Source organism: Talpa europaea, assembly GCF_964194135.1.
Source record: "Talpa europaea genome assembly, chromosome: 12".
Taxonomy (NCBI): domain Eukaryota; kingdom Metazoa; phylum Chordata; class Mammalia; order Eulipotyphla; family Talpidae; genus Talpa; species Talpa europaea.
In genome coordinates this window covers 83,131,623-83,157,700 of record NC_140079.1, presented here as the reverse complement: position 1 = coordinate 83,157,700, position 26,078 = coordinate 83,131,623, and the positions used below count along the sequence as shown (strand labels likewise).

Genomic DNA, 26,078 nt, shown 5'->3' with positions numbered 1-26,078 from the left:
ACCAAATCAGGACGTGGGCCCTGGTGGAGGCTGACCCCAGACACGTCTGGAAGCAGGGACAAGAATGCTCTGCCTACCCATGGCCGCGGCAGCTCCTGACTCACAGCGCCTCACTTTCGTCTCCCCGGAGGCTTGGTCCTCTGCTCTTGTTCAATGCGGAGTCCCAGAGAGCAATCCTGATTGGGACACACGGCCACTAGGGTGGGGAGGAGGCCAGGTGGTCAGACCGACAGCCACACGTCTGAGGTTCAGAGGTCTCTTCCCAAGAAGGAGGTGCTGTTCTAGGACAGTCAAGGGTCCCAGCCTTCAGAGTGATGGCGGGTACACTGAAGTATCTAGAATATTCTTCAGGGCCTCCCCGGTGGCGCAGCGGTTGAGCGCTGGGTTGCGAAGCTGCCCGCGGCCTCTGCAGCCCCGGTTCGATCCCCGGCTGCTCCCCGGCCACTGGAGGAGGGTCCCACATGGCGCGCAGACCTCTCCTGCCACCCGCTGCTCCCCTCAGCAGTGTACTTCGGTCCTTCTGCCTGCTCTGCTCCCCGCTCTGTTTCTGGTGAATTCTCTCACCCTCCCGCGCTTCTGACTGTACCCAGTGCTTGTGTAAATAAATAAATAAATCTTAAAAAAAAAAAAAAAAGTTAATAGAATATTCTTCAGAGGGGGGAGAGAAACTGAAGTTTAGAAAAATGATTCTAAGAGTTAAGTAGGAGCAGAGCCCTTCCAGTCAGTCTATTCTGGTGCCTTTGATCCTTACTGGTATCGTCAGTGCCATGACAACCGGGAGACGGGAACTTAGGCTGCGAGTGATTTCTGTAAGCAGTAAGTTTGTGTCTTCGTCGCTGTGGATCCTCCCCGGTGACTGTTCTCCGGGGCTGTAGTTGGGGCATGGGAGGGTCCTAGGAGCCTCTAGGAGTGGGAACAGCCCCAGGGGTCATGGACCCTCCACTCAGGCGCCCACCCAGGGGGCCGCCTTGATTCTGTTGTGTCTTGATTTCTGCTCTGTCTGGCCCCACTCCTCTCGGGAGCACAGCCGTCCTTTGCTCTTCAAGGACATTTGCAAGAGAATTGGAGCTTTGGAGATGTGTCCTCCATTCACTCAGCCTGGAGTTCACCGGGAACCGCAATCTCCAGCCTCAGAGGCCACACAGACAAGCACAGCGACACACATGGCAACACGCTGTAAGATGAAATACACATACGTCTTTCACAGGCGCACATGAGCATGGACACTCCCAGAGAGAAGGGCACGTACACCCCATGCTTACAGATGACACAGACACGCCCAGTTGCAAAGGCATCCACATCCACACACACACCTGAGCATCCCCTACCCCAAGTCTCACACAGACACACGCGCTGGGCAGTGGTGGGTGGGGTCAGAGCCAACAACCAGCTTTCTCATTTGCAGCAGTTGCCAATTTTCATGGTGTAAATGCTCCTGCCAGGAGGTCTGCTGTGGCCTTGCGAAGTTGCTGCCTGTGGAACTGGGAGGGGCCAGTACAGCACCCCCAGTGCTGATGGACACACAGAAGTCACGAGAACACACATAATGCACATACCCCTTCCTGAGACTCTCCTGTCAGTTTTCTCTGCTGGTGTCCAGTGGTCCTGGAGTCTAACCTCTTCTTTCATCCCATTTCTCAACCTCTCTGGGCCTCAGGTTTCTTGTGCAACTGGGGAAACTCCCCTGGCACTGACGTAGGGCCCGTTTCTCAGGGAATGCCCCCTCTGGTCCTGGAGCGTGGGGCACTCCATGAAACAGGCAGCCTTGGGAGGAGAGGAGCTCCCCGTGAGACCCAGTGCTCTGGAGTTCATATCCTGCAGACACTGTCCAGGTTGGAGGTGCCCCCACCATGCGCCAGCCACCCTCCTGCTGACAGGGATGTGGGTCTTGGCTGCCCCAGAGTGGGACTTGAAGCCTCATCTCCCTCAGCCCCTCACGCTCCCCGGAACACCCTGAAACACCACTGGATTTGACCTTGGGCCTCAGCAAGGCTCTGTTTGCATCTGCCTGCTCTCCCTCTGGGAGCCCTCGAAGTCCTCCAGCTGCCCCTTGTGGAAGTTATTCCTGACACTCACCTGTGGGCCTCAGAGTAGGACATGAGACCATGTTCATAAATGTTCTAGACGGGTTTGGATTGTCTCTGTTTCTGTCCTGTCCCAGAGTCCGAGGCGGAGCTCGCCCATACCAGGAGGACAACAGTGTCGGGTTGGATCAAATGGGATCGAAGCCCAGTGACCTGGGAAGCTGCAGGCCAGGCTGCTATGGGGTCCACCCTCAGCGGGTGCTGGGGCGTGTGGATGGCAGAAGGGACTGCAGGGTCTGTTCAGGCTGGTGGCCCCGAAAGACCCCCCTCGTCCACCTGTTGCAGATATCCCAAAGCAATACACGAGCCACGGACAGGTCACAGGTTCAGCAGGTCCTGGCACGTCAGCCAGAGGAGCAGACCGACGAGCAGCCTCTGTGGGCTGTACCTCCAGGCTTTCCCGGAGCCCCACACTGGGCTCCGCTCAGATTGGCTGCATGTTTTTCCAAGAAACATGCTGTATTTGTGTGTTATTTCTGGCCTCTCTATTCTGTTCCGTTGTCTATTATTTCACTAATACCACACTGTCATGATGCCTGTAGCTCTATAACGAGCCTTGAAGTTGGGTAACATCAGTTCTCCAACTTTGTTCTCTTACTATATTGTATTGGCAATTCTGGGTCGTTTGCCTGAATCAGTTGTTGATATTTATAAAATAACTTGCTGGGTTTTAGGATTGTGTTGAATCAAGTTGGGAGGAAGAACTGTTGTCTTGACAATATTGATACTTTCTATCCATGAACATGGACTATCTGTCAGTTTATCTGGATCATCTTTCATCTTTTCCATCAGAATATTGTAATTTTCCTTATGTGAGCATAGCATTAATAGCATTAATTCCTTAATTAATAAGGAATCTTCCCAGTTGGCTGGGGTCACCAGGCATAGGTCACCTTGTACACTAGTTTCTTGCCCATTAATAAAGACTTCATGAGATAAAAATCACGTATATGACAGTCATGTCCTTGAAGGTATGTTTCTTCACAGACCCCTCTCTCCTGCCCCCAGGATAAGGAATGATTGACATGCGACTGATCACCAGGATTAGTGACCAGAAGACTTCAGTACCAGGAACAAGGACATTCCTGAAGATCCCCTCCCACACTAAACAATACTATATAACTCCACCTCATTTTCCCCTCAACAGGACAGTTTCTTTGGAAATGCTAGTTTTGTGGTCTCCTTTTCCTGTCACAAGGAAAAAACTCTTATCATTGGTGCACACGATCTTGGCAGTGTCTTTTTTTAAAAAAAGGATTTTTTTTTTATTTATGCATATAAGAACTGGGGTGTAGGTCAGAGGTGGGGTGTGTGTGAGAAGACTCATGAGAGACAGTGGGGAGCAGAACAGGCAGACCGACTGAAACACATTGCTGAGGGGAGCAGTGGGTGACGCAGGAGAGGGCTGCTGTGCCATGTGGGTCAGCTCTCTGGTTGGGGCTGCAGTGGGTGGTGATAGCTTGATAGCACTGACTTTAACCCCTATACCACCAGGGAGGCCCAGCAGTGTCTTTTATTCAACCCAGATACCCACCAGGAGAATGAACCCATTGAATTTGGCTGTTATATTTAGGTCTTGTACATATTTTGAGTATTTCATTTTGGGGAAACTAATATAAATGATATTGTGCTTTTAATTTTAAGTTCCAATTGTCCATTGCTGGTATATAGGAAAGCAATTGACTTTGTATATTACTTTCGTATTTTGCAACCTTGCTATAATTACCTATTAGTTCCAGAAGCTCTTTATGTCGATTCTGAGGGTTTTTCTGCATAGATAATCATGTCATCTGCAAATAAAAATAAAGCCATTGACTTTAAATACCTCCTGTTTATAAAAAAAAAAATCAGATATATACAAAAGTCAAGAGAATAACATAACAAGTCCCATGTACCCATCACCCAGCTTCAGTAATTATCAAGTCAAGGTCAATTTTATTTTATTTGTACATATACCCAAGCTTCCCCTCCCTCCCATTCCAGACTTTGAAACTCTTAGATATCACATCATATCATCCAAATATATTTTAAGATATACTTCTTAAAAAGGATAGTTTTGAAAACCATCACCATAATCACACAGGAGAAAATTCTTTCCTTAGTAGTAGCATTGACTATTCAATCAATGCGCAAACCTTGCCAACTGTTTCATAAATTTTCCAATTTTTTATTTTGGAAAATGTCAATCTTATAAAATGGTGGAAAGAATCGAAAAAATAAAATAAAAAGGTTGAAGGACCAGGACCATCGATACCAACGGACACTTCACCTATGTTCATGCACTGTTAAGATCATCAGATTTCATTGTTGATGTCCTGCGTTTTATTATTTACACATCATTTTTTTTTAAAGATTTATTTATTTATTTATACAAGCACTGGGTACAGTCAGAAGCGCGAGAGGGTGAGAGAATCCACCAGAGCCAGAGCGGGGAGCAGAGCAGGCAGAAGGACCGAGGTACACTGCTGAGGGGAGCAGTGGGCGGCAGGAGAGGTCTGCGCGCCACGTGGGTCCCTCCTCCGGTGGCCGGGGAGCAGCCGGGGATCGAACCGGTGCTGCAGAAGCTGCGGGCAGCTTCGCAACCCAGCGCTCAACCGCTGCGCCACAGGGGAGGCCCTACACATCATTTTTTAATCATCCCAAACGAGTCACCTTTACTGTAATTTTTTTTTTGTAATTGTTGTGGTCAGGACATCGGTATTCATCAACAGGCTTATCGATGTCTTTGCTCATCATTGCTTCTTTTATTTTTGAAATGCAGTGTCTTTTTTTATTCTTGTTTCTTTTATATCCCTCTAGAAAAGTAATGCAATTATTCATTCATTCAGTAAGTCAGTCTTGCCCTTTTCTTATACACCCCACTCATTTTGTTAATTACTCAGTGTTTTGCATCTTTGCTGCTCCTGGGAGTGACATCCTGCTACTGTTATGGGGGTTCCTCGGCATTGCGCTTTCTAAGTGTGTAGAAACCATGGATTTGCTGGTCCCTGTCCTGCAGCCACACCCCGCGGGGCACCTTCTCTGTGGCCCAGCATGTTCCCATGGCCTGTCTGGGGCTTCCCGGTGGGTGCTCCCGCCATGTGCAGACATTGCTAACGCTGCCTCCATCTTTCCAATATTTTTTCTTTCGTTTCGAACTGTGACAAATAAACATAACAAAATGTATTGAACCACTTGGCGTAGCGAGGGCCATCGGCTGTACTCGCAGTGTTGTGTAACCACCATTATCCATTTCCAGAACCTTTCATCATTCCAAACAGAAACTCTGCACCATTACGCAAGCGCTCCCTGCGCTCCCCTGGCCCCTGGCCCCAGCCCAGGCCCCTGGATGTGGCAAGGGTCCCGAGTCGTCTCCAGGGCCAGCAGCCAGGGCTATTTTGTCCCTTGTCACCGGCAGCTGGTCAGCGGTTGGCTCGGCGGTCTCTGTCCCTACTGTCCGTCTCAAACAGATGCAAGGTCCAGCCCCAAGCTGGGGTCTGCATTTGGAGCCCACACCCCAGCTGTGCAGCAGGCCCGACCCTCTTGCTTCACCCGTGCGTTTCGCCACCCCAGACTTTCTCCTTCTTTGAGCTCAGGTATGCGCTTGCATTTATGGCGGGGCGTCAGTGCCCACCAAGTTCATTCCTGTTGCTAAGACCCTCCGGGCCCCACCCTCCCCAGACCACACAGCCGCCCACCCAGACTTTCCATCTCCAGGACAGAGACCACCGTGTCTCCTCCCTGGTGCTGAGCCCAGACCTGGGAGTCTTTGGAAAGTAAACACCATCTCTATTCCACAGCCAGTTGAAACATAAAGTCAGGCAAACACTGAAGAGGATTTGAGAGCCAAACAGGAATTTCAGATGACAGCTGGGTAATCACATCTTCTCTTAACTGGCCTGTTTCTTTACCAGGTTTTATTTTAAGCACTTCAGAGCATTTGTGTTGCTATTGCGAACCTTTGCTCATAGCTCTCCCGCAGCCAAACTCTCCCCCGGTTTATGCAAATATAAATCCCCCAGAAGGCAGCCCCCACACAACTGCAAGTGACTGAGACAGCATATTCCACAGCCAGAGTCCTGCTTCCCCCCTTGGGAGGGATCAGGCAGGAGGTCGGGGCTAGGCGGGGAGCTGGGTGGGGGCAGCCGGCTCTCCGCTTCCCTTTGGAAGGCAGGATACTCCGGAGTGTTTCTTTCTTCCATTTTTAAAAATACGATGGTTTCGTAGAGCTTCATGTAGCACTGGGTTGGGAAAGACAGGAAATAATCCTAATTCTCAGATACTGCAAGTGGGTGAGGAAACTGGTACAAACCTTGGGTGGTCTCCAAGCCCGGCTCATCCATCCCCCTCCGGCCGACCTGCGTTGACGGGGAGAGGCGTCTCCCCTTGGATCTATCTGACCTTCTGGCTTGTTTGGGCTGAGAAAGTGAACTCAAAGTGACACTGTGCCAGTTCTTATTTTTTTTGGAGGGGGTGGGATCTTTTGAAGAAACCTGGGGGCTCCTGGCTTTCGCTCTTTGGAAGTCAGCCAGTAAGAGACCCAACTGCTGGAGGCTGCCATGCCCCCCCAAGCCCAGGCGGCCTCCCCAGAGCCAGTGCCCTCAGCGATCCCGGCCAGGAGCATAAAGAAACCTTTCTAGTCAAAGGAGAGCAGTTGGGTCCAGCCAGAGTGTAGAGTCGCGAGAAATGCGTGCACATGCGAGCACACACACACACACACACACACAGACACACACACACACCCCCCATGTGAATTTTATTGAGGTAATATTGGTTCACAACACGGTGAAGGTCTCAGGTGTACAGACTGACACCTCAACACGTGTGCACCAGGCCGCTCACACGCCAAAGTTCTAGTCACTATCCTGTACCTTCCCTCTGGAAACTACCATTCTGTTATCAAAATTTAAGGGTTTACTTTAGTTTTGTTTTATTTGTCCATGTACTTTGTTTCTTTTCCTCCCATGAGTGAAATCATACAGTATTGGTCCTTTTCTGCCTCACGTATTGCACTTAACATAAGGCCTTCAACTTCCAAACATGTCACAAATGGCAAAGATTTCATTTTTAAAAAATAGCTGAATAATAAATTGGTGTTTAAAGCCAAGTTTTGGGGTGACTTATGCAGCAGATCTCTGCAGCAACCATTTTATAAAATAGTCTGGCCTTCTCTTCTAAAGCTGGACATTTATTTGCAGACTTAATTTCCCAGGAAACACTCCCCACCCCCATCCTGGCATTAACCCCACAAGAATGCCCCCAAATACATCAAGAACATTCCCTGTTTGTAATAGTCCCAGACTGTAATAGCCCACATGTTCATCAATGGGAAAATATTTAAGAAATGGTGCACTCCCCACCGGGGGAGCACTCCCGCAAAGAGGGAGCACTCCCGCAAAGGGGGCATCACTCAGTGCCAGCCATACAGACATGATGCTTACAAGGGGCGAGCAGTGCATGTGTTACACAGAACAGGTCTAGTGTGGGCTCCGGAATGTGGTTGCCCATGAAGGGGCTAGTGGGGAGGTGGGGGTGGTTCTATTTCTCTCTCTCCATCTGGGTGCTGGCAACACTGGCATTTCCACTCTGTGAACACATATCAAGGTCTAAGCTGATGCTTCAGACACTTCTGGTATGTGTATTTCACTCCAATAAAAAGTTTTCTTTTTAAATATAGAATATATGGCATATAAATAATACATAACACGTATATAAAACATACAGAAGTACAGAAAGCATATGACCCACGTAAGCCACATACATATCACATAAAGCCTGGGTAGCTGCAATTCACATTCTGGCGTCTCAATCCAGTTCTTGGAACCGTCGGGCATCCTCAGGACTCAGCCTCCAGGCCTGGGATGCTCTCCACACCCTGAAGCTGTGCCCAAATTACCTTTTTGCCTCTGTTGACCATTGCTCCCCACATCACCCCCTACCTTAGGGGAGTCTGGCTCTCGGGGATGCACTGTTCAAATGCAAACCAACCAGCCCAGAGCTGGCTCCATCCCCTCCTCTCTGAGGCTCTCTCATGTCATCACCCAGGGCCAGGTACCGGAAAACCGGGGACATCCCTGGGCCCAGAGCCAGCTGGAATTCTCCAAACAAGCCCGTCCTAAGCCTGCTCACCTCACCTTCTTGTTCCTTCCATGGAAGCCACAACAAAGCTCTTGATCACAGTCCAGACGCTCTCTACTTGCCCTGGTGCTTCCTGTGGGGCCCCAGTGGTAAAAGGCTTTTTCTTCCTTGGGGTCTGTGAGCAATAAACACTCCTCAGCAGCAGTTCCCCCTGACAGCTGGGTTCCCAGGCAATTCACACCAAGGAAGCCCCAATAGATGGCCAGGTCAAGTGAGAGCCCAGGAGACCCCACCCTTGGGCTTGGCCCATTGTAGGGTAAATGGTTTTCAGGCTTTTCTGCCCTCCTGCCATTAGGATTGCCCTGCCTGATGGGCACCTGCAGTTGTTACATTGTTGTAGCTGTGTTGTTTACTTCTGTGGGCCATGACTGCAGTATTGAGATATTTGCAGAGAGAAGCAGAGGCAGGAGAGAGGCAGGAGGGAGCAGGGGCTAGAGAACACCAGAGGAGCCCAGAGGGAAGACTTGCTGGGGGCTGGGAGGCCTCCTGACCCCCCGGCACCCCACTTGCCGTGTACTTGGCTGCTGCACTACAGGTGAAAGTGCCGTAAAAACCTGAGAAAGCCCCGGAGGGCTCCAGGACCCTCCTTTACCCGTCTGCGCGGATCATGGAGGAGCCAGCTCTGTGCCTTCCAGCCGCTACACACATCTTCTCCGGGCCTCAGTTTCCTCCTCTGGGAAGGGACACAGACTGTAGGGCTAGGAGGGTCCCCCGCCCCTCTTCTACTGGAGGAGGTCAAGCAGAAAGGACCAGGTGTATGGGAAGAGACACTCTGCAAGAGCTGTCCCAGGGGGCAACCCCATTCCTGCCCTGCAGGTGGCCGCGGGGTCCCCACCAGCTGCTCATGGCTCCCTCCTGGCTCATCTCCCTGCTGCTTGCGCAAAGCACCAGCTCAGAGGTCCGGGGTCCACCCAGGCAGCTCAGTGTCCTGCTCTGTGATTGGGGGTGAGCCCCAGAGGCCCCAGGGCCGGTCAGTGAGAATGGGTGTGGGACTGGGGGAGGGTCCTGCACTGGTTGTGCCAATCCCTGGGCTGCCAGAGGGGAAAGGCAATCGCCCTTGTGGACAGAGCCAGCAGGACACCTGTAGGTTCTCCTTTAACTGAGCTACGGTTACTGCCCCCTGTGCAGGATGCTGCAGTCTCCCCCTCCCGCTCCCCGCTGCCCACAGTGCAACCCCTCCAGCTGCAGGGGGGCCTGCCCAAGCATCTGTTATTCACCCGGGAGGTCGGCTGCAGGGCAGAGCCTTCTCCTGGCAAGCCTTTCTGGACAGAGGACGTGGCCCGAGCACATAGTCGGTGTGTGCAGCCGCTGCAGGTGGCCACAGAACAGCACCCCGGGTCGACAGGTCCTTATAGGTGGGCAGATGTGCCTGCCCCTTTCTGCTTCCTGGTCACTTTTTTTTTTTTTTTTTTTTAAGATTTATTTATTTATTTATACAAGAACCGGGATACAGGCCAGATTCACGGGAGGGTGAGAGGATTCACCAGAGACAGAGCAGGGAACAGAACAGGCAGACTGACGAAATACACTGCCGAGGGGAGCAGCGGGCGAGGCAGGAGAGGTCTGCTGCGCCTTGTGGGACCCTCGCCAGCCAGGAACCAACCCGCGCTGCAGAGGCTGCGGGCAGCTTCACAGCGCGGCGCTCAACTGCCTGCGCCACCAGGGGGAGGCCCTCCCTGGGTCACTTTCTGTGCCTGCCCAATGTCTCCGCCAAATTGCAGAGGTGAGCTGGGAGGAGAGGCCCCGCCCTCAAGTGCGACAGTTGCCCCAGGCTCACAGTAGGCTACGAAGGCACCCCTGGGTGCCCAGGTAGGCCGGGGCCCTCAAACAACCCCTCAGCTCTCTTCTCAGCAGACCTACAGAGGCCCCCACTGGGGTAAAGCAAGCAGGCACTGCCCTGTGGGTGCTCCGGCTGAGGGACGGCCGTGATTGGGGGGGGCAGAGGCCTTGGCCGTGCTTTGTTTTAGTGCCCTGGCTTGCCCTCTGCATCCCGTGACTCCCGGGAGAAGAGCACGTCAGTGACCTTGGCCCTGCAGCCCGGACGCAGAAGAGGCCCCAGCTGGCCCACTGCCTGCCCCGAGCCGTCCTGACTCAGGGCGCCCCTGGCACCCCGAGACTGCGACTCTGGGTGGCAGGAGAGCCAGTGGGTGCGCCATTTGTCATCAGGACGAGGCTGTTCTCAGCTCACTGTCGACAGGACCTCCTGGTCACTGACCCGGGTGGAGACCCGGCTGAGGATGAGAGGCCCCTTCCCAAGGGCCGGCAGCGAGCTCCCTGCGGGGTCACAATGCAACTGGCCACCACCATGCCCAGCACATCGTCCTGCTCCCCCCTTTTTTGGTGGGGTTGTGTTTAAGACTTGAACCCAGTCCTTAGGAGGGTAGTTCTCACTGTTTCCTCTCCCCACCCCCCCCCACCCCCGGCCTGCAGTGTCAGCTCACCTGGGAACTTACTAGAAGCACCCGGGCTCCACTCCTGTCAGACCCACTGCCTCTGAATCCCTGGGGGGCCCAGGTGAGCCCCCAGGCAGCTCTGATCTTTACTTACCCTATGGAGGGCTTGGGGCTCAGCTTGCACCTGAACAGTACTGGCCCAGGTGTGCTCATGGGGAGGAAAAGTAACAGTTCTAGAATGCCTGGGCTAGGGCTGGGCGGGGCGTTCTGTAAATTACCTTGCCTAACAAATGAGCTGGAGGTGTGACCCGGAATTACTGCCCCTGCATCACCTGTGGGGAAACTGAGGTTGGAGGCTTAACGAATGTCCTCGGAAACCTAGGGCTGGTGTACTGGGGTTGAGCAGTGAGTCTCCCAGTTCATGTCCATTTGGAAGCTCAAAATGGTACCTTATTTAGAAGTAGAGTCTTTACAGATGCCACTAGTTAAGGATCTTGAGATAGTGTCGTCCTGGATTTTGGGGTGGATGCTGAACCCAACGACAGGTGTCTTCGTTGTAAGAAGAGAGGACAGACACACACGGTGCCGCGGGCTGTGTCAAGACAGAGGCTGAAGTGATGTGGCCACGATCAAGGGCTGCTGGAAGCCGCTGGGAGCTTCCGGGAGCCGGACGGGGCAGGAAGGAGCCTCCCTTTGAGCTTCCTGAAGGAGCACAGCCCTCTGCCACCTTGATTTTGGACTTTTGGCCTCTGGAACTGTGGGAGAATAGAAGTCTGTGGTTTAAGCTGCCCTGGTTCCTGCTGCCCTGTGCGGGCAGGTGATGGAGTTGGAATTTGAATCCTGGTTTGCCCTCAGAATGGACGCAAGTCCCGGCTTCCTTGATGCTGAAAACCCCGAGAAACAGGAAGCCTAGGCCCCTCGCCTCTTGGCTCCTCCTCGGGCACTGCTGGAGACCTTTGGAGAGAGGCCCAGGCGGCCTGGTGGAGCCTATGGGCCCGGGGGCCCTGCTTCTTTGGCAGGAGCAGGGAGCCAGCGTGGACAGGAGGGCAGCTTGGCATGGGCTGGGCTGCTCTTGGTGGTTCCTCCTTCTGGGGGAGCCACTGTCAATATGACGCTTAAGTGATGAGTTAGACATCCTTTATCACTGCTGTCTGAGGTCTGAGGGATGGAATTTGTCTGATACCGGAAGGGCCAAGCTGCCGCCTGCCTGCACCTGGAAGGCAGGTCCCGTACCTGGAAGGCAGGTGCTTACTGGGACAACAGCTCGGTTGGCTCCCAGGGGAGTCACCCTTGCTGCAGCTGCTAGGGCCCTGCCACATCAGGTCTGACCTGGTCACAGCCATCTGGGATGCTTTTGCTCAAGTCATTGGCATAATATAAATAAATATCCTGAACTCAAGGAAACTGCTGACCGTGCGTGGACCACCTGAGCGGGAGGGATGAAGCAGGATGCAAGGCAGGGGGTGGTAGACAGGGGAACCCCCGCGAGGCCTGCAGGAGGATTTGAGGGGAATACAGCCAATGTGCCACGCAGGACAACCCACCAGCTCCGACGACCCTATGAGGCCGGCCTGGCTTCAGGATGGAGGACATCACCTGCCTGGTTTCCACCACCTGCTGCCCACCAAGCGCCCAGAACAGAAGCCCATGGCCGGGACACTGGCAGTGAGCGACTGTTGAATGAAAAGTCTAATAGTCTCGACAGTGACTAATAATGGAATTAAAGGAAGATCTTCCCAACGCCACACATGCAGATGCACACACGCACGCACGGATCACACCTGTGTGATCTGAATACCCGTGCCCTCAAACTAGACTAGTAAATCCTAAACCAATGTGATGGTACTGGGAGGTGAAGTCCTGGGGAGGTGGCTGGGACAGGGGAGCCCTCATGACTGGGGGCAGTGCCTTTATAGAAGGGACCCCAGTGTTCCATCGCCCCTTCCACTGTGGGGGGACACAGGGTATGACCCAGGAAGCAGGGGCTCACCAGACACCAAATCTTTGCCAGTTTGATCTTGGACTTCTAGCTGCAGAACTGTGAGAAATAAGGTTCCATTGATTATATACACTCCCCAGCCTGTGGTGTGTTTGTTATAGCAGCTGGAACAGACAGACAGACAGACAGACACACACACACACACACTGCTCACATGTGTGCACACACACGCCACGTGACTCCCAGGTCATGCACACATACACATGGTGCCCACACCCCAAACCACAACCCACACCCCTCTTCTCCATCCCTTCTGGCGCCCTGTTATTTCAGGCCCCTCTGCAGCCTCAGGCTCTGAGCGCACCGGCCCATCACTCAGCAGCTATCGCGGCAGGTGCCGCTGCGCCCAACACACAAACCCTTTGTCAGAGAGCAGATTCCAGTGTGGGGACTGGAGAATAGAGCCGCATTAGCAGCGCGGGGAGAAGGCGATCTGCATGCTAATTTAAAGAAATCAACTTATAAAATGACGTCTCTGTGAGCAAAGTAGCTGGAAGCAAACACAAAAATGTTAACCTTGCATTAGCTTTGGGGGTGATTAGAAGGGACGTTTCTCTCTACTGAGCCTCTACATTTATACCCAGAAAATCGATATGAACATTTGACCACCCACCAGCTGGGGCGCGATTGTCCTCCGCCAACAAGACCCCGCCCTGGGTCCTCGAGCGTCGGCACCGCGTGCCCCTGCCCCAAGGTGGCTGCTCTGGAGCAGGACATAGGTTCCAGGCGTGTTCCAGGGCCTGGGGCAGTGAGAGGGGTGTTGGGTCCTCAGGCCCCAGCTGGTCCAATGGATGGAGTGGAACCGTGAACCACACGTGTGGGTTGGAAACACACTCCAACTTCACACTCCAACTTCAGAACGGGAGAACCCTGTGGCCTAGCCCAGAATCTGACCTCACTTTACCTTCGCTCCTCTTGAACCCCACACCCTGCCTCCTACCCAGGTGCCATGTGGGCAGCTCCCCGCAGCACAGACGGATAGACTGAGGCCCACTCCCACTTGCTGGAAACTCATTTCCCTGCTGGGCAAAGGCTTTTATCGTTTCCCCTGTGAATGCACTTGGGACCCCAACATCCTCTCTGAGGAGTCATCCATCTGCTCGCCCTCTCACACAGCAGCCGCTAGTGGGACTCTGGCATTGGGGAGGGGGCCTGGTTGTCTCAAGACTGAGGTTACACACTGAGTCACAGGGTCCAGCGGGGCTAACCATCAGACACGTCCTCCCTGATTTGACAGCCACGCCTGGTTGGCGACAGGTCATGGCAGGGTTGGCAAACAGTCACAGCCACTCAAGGGGCCTGGTGGGAAGCAAGCGTTCCCGTGCAGCCGCCAGCTGTGCAGACAAAGGGGGGCAGGAACATCCCAAGCTCTCAGCTCAGCCTAGAGGGAGCGACCTCTCAAACAGACCCGATGCCCGAGGTGCCAACCAGAAGTCAGCTCCCGGGTCAGAGGGCGGCCTCTCTGCATACGGGGAGGCGGACGGGCTTTGTGTTTTCCTGTTGCGGGTTCTTCCTAAGCAGCTTGTGGACAAAGCTCCTCGTTCGCCTGTCCAGCCCCAAGGCTAGAAGCCTGACCCAGACATGGCTGTCACCCAGCTGTCACCCCCACCAGCCTCACACAACCCCCACCATGGCTCTGAGAAAGAAGAGGTCTGAGCGTCCTGGCCACCCCCACCACAGCCCCAGGACCAGCTTCTCCGGTCCGCCCTCCGGAGGGAGGGAAAGGGCCCCACAGAGCCTCAGAGGAGGGGGCATCAAGCCTGTGGGGCTCCAACTCCCCCCACCCCGGTAAGAAAGTCCTCACCCTGAGGAAGACCAAGGCAGAGCCTGTAACCTGGCATAGTTGTAAACTAGAACGATTTTTCTATTTCCGGATAATTTGCAGTTTTAATTTAGAAAAGCGTAGATAGCAGCAAGACAAAGCAACTTCTTCGGCCGGAGAGTCAGCGTGGACGAGGGAGCTGGAAGGGCAGGGTTGACGCGGCACGGCCGGGAGACCTGAGTTCAGACCCAGCAGCTGAGGGAACGTTTCTTCCTCCGGGGACTGCCCCACGGTCCCACAGGGTCGCGCCTTCCAAACTACCTTTCAGTCTCCGAAGACTGTCTAGTGACAAGGCCGGCTAGCCCGGCGCCGGGTCCTGGGAGGCCCAAGGTGAGCAGGCCCAGGGATGGCGGCGCCTGCGGCCACTCTGAGGTGCTCGTCCCACAGCTGATGAGGGCAGGCGGGAAGGGCTTCTTTTTAAAACCCACTTTACTCAGGCCTCCCCTGGTGGCGCAGCGGTTGAGCGCTGGGCTGCAGCGCCGGTTCGTTCCCTGGCCGCCAGCGAGGGTCCCACCAAAAAAAAAAACACCTCACTTTACTCAAGGCCTTATTTGAAGGCTCTTGATGAAAGGCAGCTTTGGATAGGGCATCCCAAGGGCATCCATTCAAAAGATGGCTGCTGGAGCTGGTAATAGCTTCTGTTTAATATGCACCTTGTTCTGTCAAGTTCCTTAACCCGGCAGATCAGCTCCCGCACATGGCTCCGTGCGTGCCTGCGTGCACTCGGCCTTCTGCCCTCCCGGACTTCAGACTGAACCCTCGGGGCCCGGCTCCAGTGAGTCTGGGCACAACTAGCTTAGGGAAGGCCAACAAGGGACGCCAAGGGACCTCCTCCAGAGGAAGGGCAGGCCTCAGCACACTGCTCTCCTCCCGACTCCCTGCCCTAAAGGGCCTCCCAGTACATCTGATGTTAATCCATGAAAAAAGAACTTGCTACAGTAGGAAAAAAAATGCTCTCAAATTCTGAGAAACAGAAACCCAAACTAGCTCATGTATTTCCCTGAAGAATTACACACGACGTCAATGTCAACCGGGATGGGGGCTCTGAGCACTGACACCCCGAGATGCTGCTCAAGTCCTTCCAAAGATCTCAAGTCCAGACACAACCCAAGAGGACAGTGACCAGCCCAACCAAAGTCCCCTGTGCTGCAACCACATGGCTGGTTCTATACGGGGACAAAAACAGATAATTTTTGGCCTTTGGTATAAAAAAGAATGAATTCTCTACAACCAGCAGGGAAATGTGACTGAATTCAGTGTAAAGAAAGATGTGTTTCTAAAAGAAGCCGCCAAACTAGCACTGCATTTAAATAACACTTTAATTAAAACATGAAGGCAAGCCATGGAGTCCACTTTCTACACAGCCAACCGCTTCCACCAACAAAATCAAGCTGCCCGGGGACCCCAAGAGCACTCACCTGCTTATTAGTCTCCCCATGTGGGGAAGATTCAGATTTTTATAATCAGATAAGGCCAAGGAATGAATGAACTCTGGGGGAAAATTTTTGTAAGATTTCAGTCAAGCTGCAGGATTCGGAAACGTCGCTGTAATATTCCGGGTAGGATTTCAGTGCATTTAAACATGGTACAAATAAGATGCACAGTCTGAGCAGGCAATGAAGGGGGGGAGGGCAAACCACCACGGGATTTAATTTCTTGATGCAGTTATAAAATACAGACAGCAATGGGTTTTCCGGTTTGATTTGTGCACAGTGTAATCAATCAGCCACCTACTTGTGGCTGAGACACACACTCATTCTTGCACACGTTCACACTCACCTCCATTCTCACACTCCGTCCCCCTCACACTCCCCCCCACCCAAACACACACAACAGTTTCACCGAGAAGAGCAATGTAAGATGAAATATTCCAACTCAGTAAAGAATGAAAATAAGGGGGTGAAGAATCAAAACAGTCCCTTTAATTCTCAGCTTTAAAAAGATTTAATTTTTCCAAATGACTTTCCTGGTCAGATACCAGGGAAGGATTAGGGCTGGCCAAGCCTCAAAATCCGATTTTTGCTTGTGCTTCACAAAATCCACAAAATGAAAAGGTACAATTTGGGCCAAGGATATGACATGGGTAAGGATACACACCAGTGAAATCTGTCTGCTTGGCAATTCACGACCAGATGCTCTCAGTAAGAAAGAAGTTACTCACAAAAAAGATTGTGTCAAAAGCCCTCTCCCCAAACAGAACACTGATGGCCTGAGTGACTCTCTTCACATCTCTGACGCTGCGAAACCAAACGACCTTTTTCACCTGTCCACCTCAAGTTGAAGAATTAAGTACACTTGTAAAATAATGTATTTGGATTTTCAGCTTGCTAGCTAGTGTCACACGTACATTTTAAGTAGGGGTTCTGCCATTCTCTGCATGCAAAAGATGGGCTCTACAGAGGTTTGGGGCAGCGACCTATCATGGCCAATGCCGTTATGAAACTGTGAATAGCAGCGGGATTAACGAGGAACACATTTTCCTGCCATCACTGATCGTCCTTTTTCCCTTTGCCGAGCTGTGACCTAGGCACATTCAGTCTTTCTGGAAGTGCTGAGATCAGTATGGGGCCCACTAGGAGCCATGGGGAAGTCAAGAAGATCCTTTCTCTTTCTCCTCCCCAAATGAAAATGAGTAGAAAGGACGTGGTAACTCACTCTAGCGTGCGCCCAACACAGGGGAGGGCCACGCTGGAGGTAGAGACCAAGATCAGTCCCACACTGGCCAGGCAGGGGACTTGCTCTGGGATGAGGGTGGGGGCCCAGGGCTCCCTGCACCTCTGTCCTGGTGATGAACCACCCTTATCTCGGTGACTGCAGCGCAGACTCAATCTGCACCGGCCACTCGCAGGGCTGCCGGTTCTTTGGGCCGTAGGCAAGGCGGGGGCGGCAGGGAGCCACGGGTACACTCACATGTGCCGGACACTTCACCTTTCCCACCCAGCTTTGCGTTCAGGAACCAGAACTGAATAAAAGTGCTCAGTTTAATTCCGTAAGACCAGTTTCCGTTTCAATGTTTATTGGCGCCTGAGGCCCAGTGCCGAGCCGGGGGCTGCAGGACACACGTGGAGTCACACGTCACAACAACCCTGTGAGGGAAGGCTGTCCTGCTGTCCAGTCAGGAAACCGAGGCTCCTGGGGAGCCGCCCCAGCTGCACCACCAGGAGGGTGGCTGAATCGGGGACTGAATTCAGTTTTTTTTAAACTCCAGGTTCAATCCAACTCTTGGTTCATTTTAGAAAATACAAAAGGTTTGGTCCCATTTATACAGTTTGTTAAATAAGTTTCCAGGTTTTGTTTCCTCCACCCTCCATCATCTTCATTCTAAAGTTTGGAAAAATATTACATAAAAATTAACATTGGTGTCTAGTCGGGAGCTGAGTTAGTTCACACGCGGGCTGGCTCAGCGGAAGTCCCTTTGTAACAGCGTCGGGCTTGGCAGGGAGAGTTCCACCAGTGACACCTCAGCGGCTTCCTTCCCCTCCTGGCTCCCCCACAGCCGCAGCCCTGCCCTGATGCTTGGGCTCGGCCCACTAGAGTACAAAGAAAGAGGTGCTTGTGGCAATGAAACACAAAGGGAACAGAGGGTGAAGATCCCGCAGTGGTGCTCAGTCAGCAACGTACACACACCCACCTCGTTTACTCAACCGAGAACTCCGCAGGTTAAGTCAGACCCAGGCAAGCCAAGGGCTTCTAGAACCCAGAAGCACCCTGCAGGGAGTGCTACCTCCCTTTCTAGCCCTGCTGGCCCCTGGGGATATAGGGGGTGGGCAGAGGACATGGGACACAGGTCACCATTCCTCACTGCCCATCTTCAAGTGAGGAAACAGACAGAGAGGGACGAGGATCCCACCCCTTCCAGGCCTACCGACCCCAAGGAAAGAGGAAACCGCATGTCTCAACCATGAGAAACCTGGTCAGGTCCAGCTGACTCCCCAAATCACAAGCATGTACGTCAATAAGCAGGCACCACGGCCAGGCACATCCCAACACAGAACGGGAGATGCAGTTCTTTCTTTGGTTGTCAGGACACCCTCCCTCAGGGTCCTGTATCTATCACGTACACCGACACTGCATTTGGCCATTAACACTCACTCTGGCCAGATATGCCATGGAAGAGGAGAGCAATGACTTGAGAGAAAGAGTGAGAGAACATTCCAGATCCTATGCTCCACGGCTCTGGTACAGGCAACTGCCTGCTCCCTCTGCTAGAGCCTGGATCACGAGATCACATTTCATCAAGGATCCTGGACAGACGGGCTAGACTTTAGGTTGCAGTGCAGTCCACGCCCACCTTTCCTTTCCGACTACAGTGGAACTTTACATTGTTGCCGTAATCAGCTTTTCTAGAGATCTCCAGGAAGCCTGTGTATGTGGGACTTCACCTGCAAGCAGCCGGAGGTGCACCGCCAAGGTGCACATACACCAGGCGCTCGCCCTTGGGCAGCCAGCTCAACCCACACTCCCCTTTCCCTTCTACAGGCCACTCAGCCGCTACCACCAAGACGCACACAAGCTGACACGGACATCCGACCCCTCCTCTGCTCAACACCTGGCAAGGTGAAAAGGCAGTGCAAACACAACACTTGTTCTTTACTGCATCCTTGTCACCATTCCAAAGAATCTACAATGAGCTTCTATGCCATTAACTTCCACTTAAATTCCCTCAAAATTTAACTGCTGTGTGTCTTGGTTTGGAATGCAGAATTTGAGGTATTTGAGGTTGTCTTAATTTTGAAAAAATGAAAAGGGAAGCTAGGCAAATACTGGAACTTGTGACCACAATCTCTCACCACTTTGCTGAACAAATTCTGTAAGATTAAAATAGAAAAGGCACATATCACCCGGTAAAGTAGGTCTTCACAGCCACCTTCTCTCATATTTCTACCTACTGCTTCTGACACAGGCAGGCGGAAGGGCCCCTGACAGACAGTGGAGCTCAAGGTTATGAGGATAATCCGGGTACTCATCACATTTTAACTCTGGGCTTCACAGGGCATAGGAATAGCCATAAAATTTCCAAAAACAAACAAAAAAGCTAAACGACAGTTATTCAACAGGAAGATGAAAGACTAGATAATTATATAAAAAAACGAAACTACTTTCCTCTGCTCCTGTATTCCTCAATATTCCTCCACGTCTACTTGCTGTCAGAAGGGAAGGTTTACAAGAATTAGAACTGCTCCCTGCCTACACCCACATGGAAAACAAGTCAGAAACAAAGTCCACCATGGAAGAAATCTCAGAATAACCTAATTTGGAAAAATTTAATTAACAAAATAAAATGGGGGAAATGGTCCAGGAGGGGCTCTGGGGAGCGAGGTCTCCTCTGAGGCCAACGTCCGGCCCAGCCCCGGCAAGTCCCAGGGGCTCTTGGACCTGTCCGAGCAGAACCAGCCTCAACCAGAACCACCGCATGATGCCACCTCCTCCGCGTATTTGCTCCTCATTATATACAGATTTAAAAAACCAACAATTGCAGGTTGTTATAAAGTGGCTTCTAGCGCTCCTATGCTGGCTTGGCACATTAATGCATGCAAAGCAAGGAGAGTTCAAGGGCTTCACCAAACAGTTAATTTTGGCAAAAAGAGAAAACAAACAAAATGCTAAAATTCATAAGCAGGATTAAAAGCCACTGAAGTGAAAACAATGTATTTCTCAACAGTATGGAGTCGGACTACAGCTACAATCTTTTTTTTTCTTTTTAGGTCTCTGCCATCTTCTCCCCCAACTCAGGTCTAAGTTCATAGCAGCATAACACAAAGTCCTCTGTCAAGCCAGTGTTCTCTGCTTCTGGGGTCAGAGTTCACAGGTCAAGGTCAGTCAGTCCGAAGAATCATGGGAGGGTGCTCACTGTCTTCCTCCAGCCGCAGGGCACCTGCTTCCTCTTCCAGGCAAGTGCCACCTGCTGCACCCAGCTCATCTGTGTAGGCTGCATAGGGACAAAGAGACAGTCTGTCATCCTCAGGGCTTGGGGCCAGAGAAGGTGACCCCCAACAGCCAGGCCTGAAGCTGGGCCAGGGGCACACAGGGTGGGTTTATAAATGGCTGCCCACAGTGGGACTGCATTTTGCTTTCTCCTGACCCAGTTCTAGGCAACTCAAAATGAAGTGAAATTTCTTAAATGTCCAAGAGACGCCTATGTGGTGAACAGGGGCTTCCTAATGAACAAATTCTCTTTAGTGAACAGGGAGAGTGGAAGTGCATCTAGACCTGGGTATAAGGGATGATTTCAAGGGCAAATGTGCAGCAAAACTGCATGATTGCCTACTTGAGTTCAAGGTGAATTTTTCGGGGGGAAAGATGGTTCATAAGGAGTCAAATGGCCAGGCCTTATTGGTCTGCCTGCCTGCTGCAGCAGATGGCCTTAAATGAGGCCCAGTCCTGCTCCTGTGGCCCTTTCTCCTTTTGCCCCCCACCCCGCCCCCACCCCCAGGGGGTAAGGAGGGAGGGCGGATGCAGACTTGCTGAATGATCACACAGCAGGAGGGTAAACACCCAGCTACAAACACTCAGGGCTCTATTTCAGCTGAGCGGTGACAGGACAGGGGGCACCTTCATGTACACCCAAGTAGCCTGAGCCATGATGAGTTTTTCTTCAAAGATGAAGAAAATGAATCTGGCCTTGAGAGGCCTGGAAACTACAGCTGAGACAAGAGTGTCTGTGTCTGTGTCCTCTCCCTGTCCCCGCCCAGGAGAAAGTGGCAGGCAGGCACTGTGATGGGGTGAAAAGTAGAGCATGAGAACCATGCCCAGAGGGCCCGGCATAATTTACCTTCCAGGTTTGTGTCACAGCCCTTACCAAGTCTTGTCGGGGATGAAGGCACGTGAGTACCTTTGGCTACAGCTGTGCTGTAGGTCTGAGTTACTAAGGGGCAGTCATGAGAGGCCGAGTCCAAGATTTCGTTGGTTGTCTCCATGCTGCCATCCAACCTGGAAAAAGAGAACAGTGAGAACTGTCAGGGTGTCAATGGCCACACTGCCTTGCAGCCTGCAGGCCAGACCCACCGCCACACACGCACAGGACCCTCTTTAGGTGGATATGCACACGTGTGCATCACACTTGGATGATTTTAAGTAATACCCATGTAACTGTTCACTTAGATTTTTTTTTTTAAATGACAACTCTTTTTCTTTTTAAGATTTATTTATTTATTTATACAAGCACTGGGTACAGTCAGAAGCGCAGGAGGGTGAGAGAATTCACCAGAGCCAGAGCGGGGAGCAGAGCAGGCAGAAGGACCGAAGTACACTGCTGAGGGGAGCAGCGGGCGGCAGGAGAGGTCTGCGCACCATGTGGGACCCTCCTCCTGTGGCCGAGGAGCAGCCGGGGATCGAACTGGTGCTGCAGAGACTGCGGTCAGCTTTGCAACCCAGCGCTCAACCGCTGCGCCACTGGGGAGGGCCCCACTTAGATTTTTAGATGACAAATCCGATCAGAAAAAGTTACACCTAGTGAGGCCATCTTATTTCACTTTTAAGCTCTATAATCATAAATAGAACTCAATATATTATATACTACTTATAATCATAAATAGAATTCAATTATGTGTGTGTGTATATATATAAAAATAAATAAATCATCCCCTACTTCCACCCTGCTACTAAGAGTGTGACAGCACTGTTGTTAGCACCTTTGGAAACCTATCCTTCCCACCTTCCAAAAAAGGAACATCAGAAAATCAAACTGCCCTGCTTCCCAGTGAACCAGTATTAATTCCTTCTTTTCAAGATAATCCTGAAGCAGTGTACTAAATTGTGGATGGCACTGCGTGTGCCATTCCATTCTTGCAAAATGCTAAGTTCCATCCTCAGAGGATTTACAGAGGAAGAGGCCTGGACTCCCCCTCTGGACAGGGAAGAGCAAGGCTGCACCCGACCCCTCCTACTCCTGTCTCCAGTGAAATGGGTCACTGGCAGAGGTGTAAAAGGGCAGGAGGCCTGCATGGCCCCATCATCAGGCAGAATCAAATCTTGTCTGGCAAAATAGGGCTTCTCAACAGTTTAGGCCAGCCACGCTGGAATGAGTACTGGCTTTTGAGGAAATGAACACACAAGTGCCAGTCAGAAGACTGACCACACAGAAAGCCCAGAGGAGGCAATGGCTAGTGTGAGGCCAACTTACTTGTGCTGTTTCATCAGGGTACACTCGCCTCCTTCCTGGGGGTCCAGGTTGTACATGTATAAGTATCCATCAGAAGCTCCAACCAGTAATCGAGGAATCTTTTGAATTCTAGTAAGAATAAAATGCATCCAAACTCTTAAGAACACATCTTTCACACACAATTGTTAAACTAGCAACCTCCCCAAGCCATGGCCAAGGAAGACCTCCCTACCCCTTTACATATTTAGTTGTGTGTGTTTGTGGCAGTCATGCGCTGTGCAAACTACACTGTTACCAACAACACGCTGTATGTGTGTCAGTGGCTTCTACATGTGTCTAGATGTGCTGCAGGCCAGCCTGTCTAGGTTTGTGTGATTACACTTCATGGTATCTGCTGGACAAATCTGAATGGAAACAGATACATTTTCTGGAATGCATCCTTATAGTTAAGCAAAACATAGAAGAGGATAATGATCATGCCCAGAGTGTTACTCTCAGTTGTACTTCAAAGCCAAGGATGAATACATGTGTGTGGATAAACACCAAAGCCCATAGGAGAAGAGATCAGAACAAAAGCCTTTTCATGGCTTTTCTCTTTACCAACATGTACTTTCATAAACTTCTCCAACTACACTAGAGTTAGATAAAAAGGAGGCCACACAATGTGTGCAGATTCATGGATGGTCTGTCAATGAACTTCCAGACATTCTGTCCCACATGGCCATACTATGGCCAAGCCCAACGAACTTCCTAAGACCTCCTGTGCATGCCGAAGCTGTGCTTGGCAGTTCCAGGGAGAACCTTGCGCTAAGTGAAACCACTGTTTTGGTAGGTCCCAAGGGTGAATTATTTGCAATCTCACAGGGTTAGGATTTGATGAAGTTTTTTCATTAACACTTCAAATATTCTCAAAACACAGAAAGAGGAAGATGTTTTGGAAACAAGACATGCCAAGAAAGCATTATGTGTAAGATGACGCAGCGTACTCTGTGGTTCCCTCCATGTCCCCCAAACTCTTGACTGAACTAAAGGTCTAAGTTTGAGATATTCTCTGGCCAGGGGCAACGTACAGACGAGTCAGTCTCTGTACGCTACGGAGCCTCTGTGACTGGGGCTCCTGACTGTGTGTGGAATGGGGCAAAGGGGAGGAGGGCATACCCATGCTTACTCACGTGGCCAGGGAGCAGATATTTTTATGGCCACAAAAAGGCAGGCGGACTGTGGCAAAGGCTCTGCCCTGGTTGAACATTTCAGTGACTTGAGAGGGCAAGTAGCTGGTAGAAGCCATGAGCACTTTTCCGAAGTACCCGGTCCAGGTGGTAGGTTCCTCCTGAGGTCTACAAGACAGAAATGTCATCTGCTATGTAGAACTGAACTCTTTATTGTGAGAATGACCTTGTTCACAAACACAAATATGAGCCCCAAAATTTGAAAGAGGAGTTTTTCCTACTTCCTGAAAGAGGAGCATAGAAACGACGACCTCTGGAGACCCTAGGAGTGGTAAAGAGTGTCCCACCATCCGGGAAAGGTGAGGGGATGAGGTCCTTCAGATTTCAGAACCTGGGACAGTCATGTGCTTCCTGAGTTAGATTATGGCAAATAATCAGGTTTCCACTTACAATCAACGTGAGGACCAAATTCATGATCTTTCCCTGGATCTTTTTAACAGGAAACCTCTAAAAACCTGACTAGTACAAATCTCAATCAAATTGTTATTTTCCTGTTTTTGTTGTTCATCTGATGACTATTTTGTAAGTATCTAAAGTACTTAAGTATCTCTTTGAGTAAGGGAAAATTAAAGGGAGGCCCCCCTTCATGATATATATCCATTCAGTAACACAAAATTTAAATCAACTGCTTTGAAATAAAAACCCTCTGTGGCTAGACAATGTGGACGGGCTACCTCCACAAGCTCTGCGTGGACGGGAGCGGTAGAGGTGGACAGTGGCACTGACCAAGGATTCCACTGCAGCCCTTCCTGCCTCTAACAACATCTCCTTTGCGCACACCCCCCACACCGGAACAATCGTCTTAATGTGAAAAACCCATTTTACTGCTGAGCCGAGATGTAGTGATAACCTACAGCCAGCTCAAGGGGCTTTATTGGCAATAACATCAAAAAGCAGGACACAGTCTGTGCTGATGTTTTCATGCAGAAAAATGTACTTTTTTTTTTTTTTTTAAGATTTATTTATTTATTTATAGAAGCACTGGGTACAGTCAGAAGCGAGGGAGGGTGAGAGAATTCACCAAAGCCAGAGCGGGGGGCGGGGGCAGAGCAGGCAGAAAGACCGAAGTACACTGCTGAGGGCAGCAGCGGGCGGCAGGAGAGGTCTGCGCGCCATGTGGGACCCTTGCCCGGAGGCCGGGGATCAAACTGGCACTGCAGAGGCTGCGGGCAGCTTCGCAACCCAGTGCTCAACCGCTGCACCACTGGGGATGCCCCTGTACATTTTTTTTTAAACAAGCACATCTGCAACTCACTTTTCTTTCACAGTCTCGAGTTTGAAGATGTGCACAGTCTCAGTGTTGCTGGACGCCGAGAGGAACATGCCGTCCATGCTGAAGGCCAGTGAGCAGATGCTCACACACCTGGGGAGAAGAGGCAGGTTACCGCCCAAACACTGGAGAGGGCAGGTTGCAACTGCTCCAGGGGCTTGTGTATCTGAAGTGACAGAGGAGATAGTCCCTGGCAGAGGCATACTTGGGCCTCCTGCTCTCGTTTTTACTCCTCTCAGCATCTTCTTGAAAACTTTCCTTATAGAAAATGTGTATAGTGCCAAGTAAGAGCAATTCCTTAATATATTCTTGAACAGCCAGTTTCTTTGCAATTCCAAATATCAAAAGGAACAGGGACTTCATCAAACCATTTTTAGTTCAATTAGATTGCATTATGGCACTAAGTGAGTAAAATCTAACATTCAAATTATGGCAATTCTTAAGAAGCAAGAGGTAAGTCAGCAGCCATCCTAATGTAAGACCAGAGCAAAGCTTTCAACACACTGTGTCACCACAGTGGGTCTTAACTCCCAAAGTCATCAATAATCTGCATTTCCTCATAACCACAGAAGTACAACATTCTTTCACTCCTGTCGTTTTAGCACCCACTTACCACGTACTCACAATGCACCCAACACTACACAAAAGCTCTGAGATCAATCAGAAGGTTCTTGCCATTTTTGGAGCCTATAGTACAGCGTGTGTACAAACTGTAAATCTGCTGCAAACAAAATGGAGCTAAAAAGTAGAGGTGGAAGGTGCTACTAAGAAGTAGAAGTGGCAGAAGGAAGGGGCCATCTCTGCTGAGTGTCAGGGAAAAGCCTCCTGGAGTGAGAGACGCTTGACGCAGACTCCAAGGGCTCAGGAGTGGCCTGGTCAGCAACATGACATTCCAGACACAGAAACATCATGTGCAGGACCCCAGCAAAGAGGATTTCTGAGGCACTGGATGTACAGTGTGGCTAAAACTTGGGGCAACAGGGAAAGTAAAATAAGAACAGCTCGAAAGAAAGGGCTGGATGTTGGGAGGTCCGTACACCAATGAGTATACGAGCTTGGAATT

General features: G+C 51.2%; 1 protein-coding gene across 3 annotated transcripts in view; it reads right to left on the bottom strand.

The window, feature by feature from the left end:
• Nucleotides 1-20,101: 20,101 nt before the first annotated feature.
• Nucleotides 20,102-26,078, bottom strand: part of WIPI2 (WD repeat domain, phosphoinositide interacting 2) — a gene marked incomplete at its 5' end in the record, with an annotated part of 34,256 nt that continues 28,279 nt past the window's right edge. The window contains 5 exons of one of the 3 annotated variants that reach the window (XM_084250365.1): nt 20,102-20,344; nt 21,188-21,345; nt 22,538-22,645; nt 23,689-23,853; nt 25,001-25,108. In XM_084250365.1, the coding sequence (XP_084106491.1) occupies nt 20,232-20,344; nt 21,188-21,345; nt 22,538-22,645; nt 23,689-23,853; nt 25,001-25,108 (652 nt within the window). In that variant the 3' untranslated portion in view covers nt 20,102-20,231. The remainder of the gene's footprint in view (nt 20,345-21,187; nt 21,346-22,537; nt 22,646-23,688; nt 23,854-25,000; nt 25,109-26,078) is intronic. The other 2 variants (XM_084250366.1, XM_084250367.1) reach the window with 2 other exon arrangements.